Consider the following 8,917-nt stretch of genomic DNA (forward strand, 5'->3'; position numbering starts at 1 on the left):
GACATTCAATAGCAACTGATAATGGTTGGTTTTGGGTTGACAATCCTTACAATGGCCGACTTATCGCGATAAGCATGCCTCCCCTGTAGCACTGCACTACGGAGGACGGAGGAGTTGGGAGAGTCTCTGCAAGCCTGCATCTCGGATTATTTATCCTTTGGCATCTGAACTGAAGCTTAGATGAATTATTTCATCTCATTGGAATCAATTTATTATCATTAGACTCTGTTCTGGTCCATTGACAAGTAATGATGGCCTCATATTAGAATCCCCATTCCTGCGGACCTCACCGTCTCTTTTGTAAAGAGCTACACATTGTGAACAGGTGAGTATCGATCGATAATTGCCTCTTGTTTTTCAGACATTATGCTAAAGGTATAGCCTAGATATAATTAGAGGATAGGTTACTGTCACATAAAACTAGATATATATCGCGAGCCATGGCTATCATTCACGATGATGATGAGCTTCTGCTGGCCCGCATTGGTTATAAGCAGGTACCTTTCCTGAAGCTCGTTTCTCCCGATCTGAGTACGAATCTATTCAGGAATTGAGACGTGAGTTCTCAAAGTGGTCCACGATTAGCTATGCTATCTCTATCCTTGGAATTCTTGGCTCTGTCCCTGCAACGATTGGGGCCCCATTGGCAGCTGGGGGACCAGCCACTGCGGTGTGGTGCTGGTTCTTCGGCTCATGCATGGCTATGTGCATCGGCAGCTCAGTGGCAGAGCTGGTCTCTGCGTACCCAACCGCTGGAGGAATGTATTTCGTCACGAAGCATGTCGTCCCTGAGGATCAGGTGCCCGTCTTTTCCTGGGTGCAGGGCTGGTGCAATCTGCTTGGACAGACCGCTGGTGTATCCAGTGTGGCTTACACGGTCAGCCAGATGCTGTTGGCGTGCGCCAGTATGAACTCGGAGCTAGTTAACGGGAAGTACTCGTATTCACCGTATGCTTGATTGTTCCACTGTACCGAAGCGAAAGGCTAATGCAAAGGCAGGACTGCACTGCAGACGGTGATACTGTCCATCGTCGTCCTATGCGTGCTAGGGGTGATATGCTCTTTGACAACCAAGTCTCTACATCAAATTGTCTTGTGGTTTGCGCCTATCAACAGTATGTATCTTATATCCCTCCTGATAGCAAGACGTGCCCTGACAGAGCAGTCTTGGCGACGATCTGCATCTGCCTTCTGCTGGTCTACTTGACGCCAGACAAGCAGTCCGCTACCTGGGTGTTCACTCACTTCACCGACGGCTCTGGCTGGGGCTCGAAATTATTTTCCTTTCTTCTTGGCTTTATCGCAGTAGCCTGGACAATGACCGATTATGACGGTACAACCCAGTAAGCTCTTAACTGGTGCTGGATCCCTCAATCCAATCTCACACTGTTTAGCATGTCAGAAGAAACTCATGACGCCGCGTCGCTTGGACCACTAGCCATCCAAACTGCTGTTCTGGTATCGGGTGTGATGGGTTGGGTCCTAACGATCTGCTTGTGTTTCTGTCTTACAGATCTTGAGGGGATCCTACAAAGTCCCACTGGCCTCCCGGCTGCCCAGATCTTCTTCAACGCAGGAGGCAAGACAGGCGGTACAATCATGTGGGGGCTCGCAATTCTCGTCCAATTCTTCACAGGTTGCTCGGCCATGCTTGCAGATACACGAATGGCATACGCCTTCGCCCGGGACGACGCACTACCATTCTCCTCGTACGCTACCCTGTCCCCCATCCCTGATCTAGAACCTTGTTCACTAACAGGTCGCGTCCAGTTATCTCTCCAGAGTCAATAAACGCACCCAAACCCCTGTTAATGCCGTCTGGTTCGTGGTTGTCTTCAGCATCGGCCTCAACTGCATCGCCATCGGGTCCACACAAACCGCCACGGCCATCTTCAGCATCACCGCCCCGGCCCTCGATCTCTCGTATGTATCCGTCATCCTCGCGCACCGACTATACAAGGACAAGGTCAAGTTTGTCGAAGGTCCCTTCACGCTGGGTAAATGGGGAGCGCTGCTCAACTGGGTTTCCGTTACGTGGGTCTTGTTCATCAGCGCGGTGCTTTTCTTCCCGCCTTCCTTGCCTGTTACGGCAGCAAATATGTAAGACGATGAACTACACAAGTATTTTCTGCGACGCAAGGGATACGTGACTGACCAGCCATAGGAACTATGCCATCTGCGTTGGTGCTTTCATTGCCGTGTTTGCGCTGGTGTGGTGGGGTGTGGATGCTCGCGGGTAAGTCTCCCCTTTTGGTTTGACATGAGGGTCGGTCGGGTTAACGTTGATGGTGAAGGAAATACACTGGCCCTCGTACCGAGGATTATATACAGGAAGTTCCGACAGAGGGCTTGGACGATGATTATGGGACAATGAGTTAGTACAGCAAGATTGTGGATGCCAGCCCAGCACGATCACATACTTGAGCGGGGAGCTGGCCCGCTACATATCAGATCTTTATTTAGTTCGTATTGCCTTGGTCAGGTTGGCTTATACCATAGACACTTCGTGTTATTTTTAGATTCATCAATGTTGCCATTCATGAGAAACTATACGGAAATCCTGGACAACGAGTACATACAGATACATCATGAAGAATGCCCAAATCATATCCTATATCCCCATACACTGTTTAATTCCCCGAAACAACAGCGAGTCCTTCGTATATCTTCCTCTTCACTGCCAGGAAGCTTCCCGCCGCGCGTCCCATACCGTGGTTCGCGGCCGCGGACTGCGCCGATGCTTCAATCTCGATCTTGCCAGTGGCTGACTTGCGGACAGCCACAAGACTGTCGATCAGGAGCGTTCCCTCTCCGCGGAACTCGGCCTTATGCCCGGCTGCCTGCATTATTTTGCGAAGATCCGCCAGTCGCAGGTCACCTACATGCAGAGGCCGAGTCATGGACCGCGTGCCAGCTGCCATATTGGCTGGCAGGATATCAAGCATGGGGAATACATCCGACTGATCTGCTGCTGGTTTGGTGTCACCGAGTGTGCTCGTTGCAACGGAGCTAGCTTCTTCCATCAGTAATTTCTGTTTCTTGCTGGCTGATTCATCGCTGTCCTCCTCCGAGACGCTGAGTTCGGGACCCCTAAGTTGAGCAGTCAAGGTCACGACGCCGAGACTGCGAACGTGCTGCCATTTTAGTCGTCTGACGAGATTGGTGCTAAGCTTGACCATCCAAGCGTTGGTGTCGACACTGGCATCGACCGTCTCGCCATTCACCGGGGTGTAGATGACGGCCATGTCCGGAAACGAGACGTCCACGCCGGCTTTAGCAGCGAGTAGTTTCTTGCATTCTGTGGCCAGAGCGGTGGTCTCCTCCTTCATTCCTCCAACAAGGATTAGTTTTCGCGGCTGGATAAGAGGGATCAACATCTCCAGACTGCGCTTGTCGTGCAGTCCAGCGAAGTCAACAAAGGCAAGACGCGCGTTGATAGTGATTGAAGCCTTTTCAAAGACGGCTTTAGCCGGCCCCTCGAAAGATTGCTCGTCGGCCTCGTCCTCTGATGACACTGCAGCGTCAGCATCGTCCACGTCATCGGGCATGCTGAGATCATCCGCTGCGCTCGTGTCCCTCTTCTGGTCGCCCGACAATTGTTGCCGTTTAGCCCCGCTAGTTGAAGGTCGACGGCCATGAGGGCCCGCTTCATCCCATCGTCGCTTCTGGCCTAACTTGGTATGAGCCTCTGACCGACGTTGCTGCATATCTGCCTCCTCTCGCTCTTCGGCTCGGAGATATTCCTCGGGCCGGATGAATTCTCCGTATTCATCTCCACGCTTCCTTGGTGCAACATACGGAAACATTCGCTCGCGGCCCTTTTTACCACGAACATCATAATCATAGACGTTCTTGCGCCGGAGAAGAATATTGACGCCCAGGTCCTCGTCACTGAGCCCTAGCTTATTGCGGTTAGAATGAGCCAAAGAAGTGGAAAAATTCAACACTCGGCCCTGCTGCTCCGTCTCTGAATCTTCCGACGTAGAGCTTGATCGGTCGTCTAATACATCTGTTGGATTTTCAATATTTTCCTGCCCTCTCGTCTGCGACGTATCCTCGAGTTGTCTCTTAGTGGCCAGATACTGCTGGTAGATCAACTGCTCCCCGGGTTCGAGAGGCTTGCGTCGAACATTCGTCCATGACAGCTCTCTTCCGCCACTATGGACCTGTTCGAGTAGTTCGCCATCTGGAGCTTTCTCCAGGGCAACACCGTCCTTTCTCTCTTCGTACCATCGCCAAATCATGCCTCCCAGAGTCTCTCTGTGATGCTCGTCCTTGCTATCCGGAAGCCTTTCCTTGCGGAGTGACTCCGTGAGGAGGAGCAGGTTGTTCGGCCCCTCAGCCACTAGACGAAGAGATTCCTTCGCGAATCCCCAATCCAGCGATGTGTCAGAAGCAATGATGACCTTGGGCGTCTGGTCCGCTAGTAGCTTCTCCAGCCTCTTTTTGCGCTCGACGATCTTGAGATGTTTGAAGGTGAAAGGCCCGACCCCCTTCGGCCCCGTCTTGCCCTGACCCTGGCCACCGGATCGCTGACCATCGGTATTTGATTGCGACTGACCCGTCACAGCATCAACACCTTCCGCTGCCTCGAACTCACGCACAATGTTCTCATCCATCCATTCGATCATGCTCCTCGCGAGTCTCATAGTAGTATGGCCTTTTCGTCCCGCCATATACAGCCCAGCTCCTTTAAGAACATTGTCGCTTTCGCTGTTGCCAGCTGCTGCGTCTCGCCAGGCGTGCTCCAGCGCATAGGCTAGCTCCAGAACCCGGGCGCTAGTATCAGTGGGAATGAGGACGGTGCCGCCTTTGGCGAGGCTGCTTCGGATCATATCAAGGAGTAAGTCATCACGCTTTTTGCGCCCTCCAGGCAGTGCAAATTTATCGCCTCCCCGGGTGCTACAGACCAATGCCGTGGGCTTGCGTAGTTGTTCTATGACCTCTGTCCCACTGGCACCCGAGCCACCAAACCATGCAGCGCCAGCAACGACACTTTCTCGTGCCTGATTCCAGTCCACCGCATAGACAATTGACTCCATTCCGTGCTGAATATGCCATATCGTTCCTCCCACTGTATGTCCAGCATTGTATGCAGTGAGTGTCAAGCCATTTAGCGGTGACGAGAAAGGCGAGGACAGAGGCTGATGTGGCTGGGAGTATTTTAACGGGTGAATTAAGGAGAAGTATCTGGCGATTTCTTCAGTGGTCGGAGGTTGAAGAAGAATTCGCCCAGCGTTACTGGCGTCGCTGCTTCCTTGACCATCGGTAACAGACGCCGCAGCGGATGCAGCTGATGTCGACGCGCCTGGCTCCGAGATTGATGCTTTGGGTAGAAATGTAGCGGCTAGTGGCGATGACGCATATAGATCTTGAAGAAGCGTGCGACCAAGTGAGATGACAGGACTCGTAGCGTACACGGGAATTTGGGTGAAGAGTGGGAACGTTTTGCAGCAATGTACGAAGGCGCCGATATGCGATGGTGTCGCGTGCGTCAAAAGGATGAGTGACAAAGTAGGTATATGTCTGTTGACAAATTTGTTAGTATGCAGAGCATATAATACAAATATTCGAATCAGCTCAGAGCCAAACTAACTTCTCCAATTCCAGTAGATCAAGCGTATCAAAGGTATCATCCCAGCCAACATCGACAAGGATCTTGATGCCACCATCCAGTTCCAAGATTGATTGCGACGCCTTCGATGAGGAAGACTGTGCTCCCAGCAAGGGAGTAAATGTGAACATGTCGGCGCGTTCTATCGTCCTTCCTGGAAGACCGGGGTTGTGATGTGGTTGGGTTGATCTCAAGAACCCGGCGACGAAGCGCTCTCAATAAGTCACAGGCCCATGGAAAAAACTTCAATGTCAAAGATCAAATCAATTTCGTCATATCCAAGGACACTCTGCGCAATCACCTTCAAAGGATGGGCGAGACAACAAAAAGTCTTGGGGTACAGCAAGATTAAAGACAATGCGATGATCCCAATGACAGCTCCGAGTGCATGTTTGCCATGTTTGCATCTCCGCCTAGCATACACGTCCATCTCTCACGGAGTAATTCATCTGCATCTCTTCAAATGACAAGGCTGAATGTGACGCCTTTGTCTACTGGCTTCTAGGTACATCGGTTGTCTGATTGAAATATCCTTCTCCGTTCACAGTCTCATTCTACTAGTGTGATACAAAGCCAAGATCACGGAGTATCCTGGAGGACAACAGTATGTTTTCAGTAGTGAGAGGCATTCGAAGACCTACCAAGTATGATTTGCTTCTCCCGAATCACGCAAACATAACTAATAACACGCATAATACCTCAAAGGGGGATATCTAATGGTCAAAGGCTCTTCATAATGAAAGGTGGCGTGCTTTACGCTTCAGACTTAACCTGTGTTTAGTACGCCCTACAGTCAAGTCTCGAGACGACTCAAGCTGTCCGACTGGAGGCCCAGGAAATTTGAAGGGAAATGGTTGTCTATCAGGTTGTTTTCCATCCTGCAACCTTGCGCAGAAGCTATACTCGTGTGTCCTCGCCAGGTTGATTTCGATGCCTATCAAGGCGGGCTGATATCTTCAAAATTGCCGAATACCAACGAATGCAAGCTCATCGTCGATTTTTGATCCTGGCACTCTTTCTCGTCGGCCCAGCTGGGGCTGCCTTCGCTGGCCGACCCCTCCTTGCTGTTTTGACTTGCGCAGCTGGCGCCGGGCCAGCAGCAAGCGCACCAGAAATTGGACCAAATGGACGGTGCTCAGAGGGCATCGTGGGCAATTCTCGCATCTCCCTCGACTCCATCACCTCTCTGGGGACACTAAAGCCTGCCCATGTTCGGATACGTCGATTTACTCGAGGAGGACAATGTTTATCGAAATCTCTCCGCAGTGTCTTTTTTGCTTGCTCCACAAGTTCTTTCTCTGATGGCAGCTTCACCTTCTCAGTTGGTTGTTTTGGCGCTGCCGTCGGCTCCGGGGATCCAAACGTTGGCTCTAAAGGAAGGAGTGCACGTTGTGGGGCGAGCCTATTTGTCCGTTTAGTCCGTGCGCGCTGCCGGATGCCGCTCCCTTGCTCGTCTGGTACTTCTGGCTGTTCTGCATCATCGTCGTCATCATCTATGGGCATAACGTTAGCAGACTGCTGCCACTCACACATACAGTGCACAATCACCAAAAGGCCTTGCTCGAGGAAGGTCGCTTTCTTACCTAGACTCTGTACAGCAATATCGGACCATCGCGTCACGGGCAAACCATTTGGTAACTCTTCTTCGGCGTTACCAAGGTCAAGGCCGTGTCCTCCTTGAGTCCCTGCATCGAGTGTGTCGTCCTTGGCGTTATCACCTAGTCACAGAGCAATACCATTAGTCCATCGGGTTCAGTCATGCAAATCCTTGGGGTTTTGGAGGGAATGTCACACGCAAGGGGGCAGTCAGGAATGTCAGCAAGGCTGTCCGTTTCTCCGCTTGTATGCGTCCAAACTCCCATGGAGCTCATCAGATGCACCACAGTTTATCATCGGAGAAACGAACTTTAAGCCTGCATTGACACATTCCTAGTTACATCACTTGATGATCTTGAAGACGTACAGGAATAGGCATAGAAACATGCTCAAAACGAGAACGATGACAATAAACCAAATCCACCTGAACTCACCAATTGCAGGCTCTCGCCCGTCATCGAAACCGACCTCCTTCACTTGAGGACCAGCGCCACAAGCATTGCCGATATCGATGGTATCAAAAAATCGATCCACCTCATTGGGAGTATTGTCTCCATTAAGATACCCCTGGTTTTCCACTTTTGGTGAAGGTGAGCTTGAACCCTTGATGAACATGCCTTCTCGCGCCGCGAGAGATGGTCGTTCGTAGCCCTTGTAGAAGAAAGAAGTCTCATCAACAGACGGTTCCAAGGAGATTGGCTTTGCGGGATAGAAACTGGTTCTTGGAGGAGCTGGCAGTGGTGGCAACGGCTCTGAAATTCCCTTCGCCAGCTTCGCATATGGCCCATTCACGAGTGTGAAAATGAGCTGTTCCCTGTAGAAACCATCCGCGATGGCACCTTCGAGCCATCTGTACGCATACTCGTACAGCTGATCGGGCGGCATCCCCTGCCAACTGGAGATTGGACCGGCCTCGAATTTCCACATCAGGTTTCCCAATGTTCTGACTTTGGGTGTCAACTGTGCTAGCTGATAATTGATAGGTGTAATCACCCATCGGGGATATGGTGCATTGGTCCCAAAATAAACCTTCGGGGCCGGGGTTTCAGCAGCAACGACATTCAAGTTGCGTAGCATTTGTCCATCAGCAGTAACGACAGCAGGAGGCGGCCGTGGTACTTGCTGCGACCCATCATTCGTGTGTTGAGCATCAGTGGCCTGCTTCATCATCAAGTGCTGCAGCATCCTGTGTGCACTGCCATCTAACGTTTTGTCTGCGATTATCTGTCGGATCACGGTCTTCTGAAGCTCGGCACGAGCATTGGTAAGAGTTTCTGGAGACGGCTGCAGGCCATCTCGATACAATCCCGCAGGCTTCGGTGATTCCGCCTGCACGAGGCCTGGCGCCGGTGTTTGCTGCAATCGCTCATCTTTTTGCTGGTCATCAACACCTTGCTTCATCAAAGCCAGCTGCAGTTTGTTCTGTGCGCTGTTGTTTGCGGGGTTGTCCGCAACAACCTGCCGGGCCATGACTTCTCGAAGTTCAGCACGAGCATTGGTGACAGTCTTTGGAGGAGGCTGTAGGCCGTGTTTGTATAGCTCCCAGGGCTTTAACAACTTGCCGGGCTTGAGTGTCGACTTCTTCGGACTGTCACCTGGTTGGCGCTCAGGTATGGCAGCTATTTCCACATGTTCAATTTCCGGTTTCTCGGGATCAGTGAGTCTTCTCTCTCGCTCCCGTTGCCGCTTCGTTAGAGGCTCTGCCAT

The 8,917-nt window shown here is 51.6% G+C and overlaps 3 protein-coding genes across 3 annotated transcripts; 1 reads left to right on the plus strand and 2 right to left on the minus strand.

Moving 5' to 3' along the window:
• Positions 1 to 440: 440 nt before the first annotated feature.
• Positions 441 to 2,379, plus strand: ACLA_037480 (amino acid permease; the record flags this gene model as incomplete). The annotated part of the gene is made up of 8 exons (XM_001270966.1): positions 441 to 497; positions 548 to 948; positions 1,000 to 1,115; positions 1,166 to 1,343; positions 1,395 to 1,709; positions 1,771 to 2,100; positions 2,165 to 2,236; positions 2,295 to 2,379. 8 exons carry the CDS (start codon positions 441 to 443, stop codon positions 2,377 to 2,379), a joined length of 1,554 nt encoding a protein of 517 aa, XP_001270967.1.
• A 251-nt stretch (positions 2,380 to 2,630) lies between these two features.
• On the minus strand, positions 2,631 to 5,745 carry ACLA_037490 (cleavage polyadenylation factor subunit CFT2; the record flags this gene model as incomplete). The annotated part of the gene is made up of 2 exons (XM_001270967.1): positions 2,631 to 5,526; positions 5,597 to 5,745. The coding sequence occupies 2 exons, from the start codon at positions 5,743 to 5,745 to the stop codon at positions 2,631 to 2,633; spliced, it is 3,045 nt and encodes a 1,014-aa protein (XP_001270968.1).
• Positions 5,746 to 6,601: 856 nt separating this feature from the next.
• ACLA_037500 (uncharacterized protein) lies at positions 6,602 to 8,917 on the minus strand (the record flags this gene model as incomplete). The annotated part of the gene is made up of 3 exons (XM_001270968.1): positions 6,602 to 7,107; positions 7,645 to 8,424; positions 8,602 to 8,917. The coding sequence occupies 3 exons, from the start codon at positions 8,915 to 8,917 to the stop codon at positions 6,602 to 6,604; spliced, it is 1,602 nt and encodes a 533-aa protein (XP_001270969.1).

This window comes from Aspergillus clavatus, genomic scaffold, assembly GCF_000002715.2.
Source record: "Aspergillus clavatus NRRL 1 1099423829802 genomic scaffold, whole genome shotgun sequence".
Lineage (NCBI taxonomy): Eukaryota > Fungi > Ascomycota > Eurotiomycetes > Eurotiales > Aspergillaceae > Aspergillus > Aspergillus clavatus.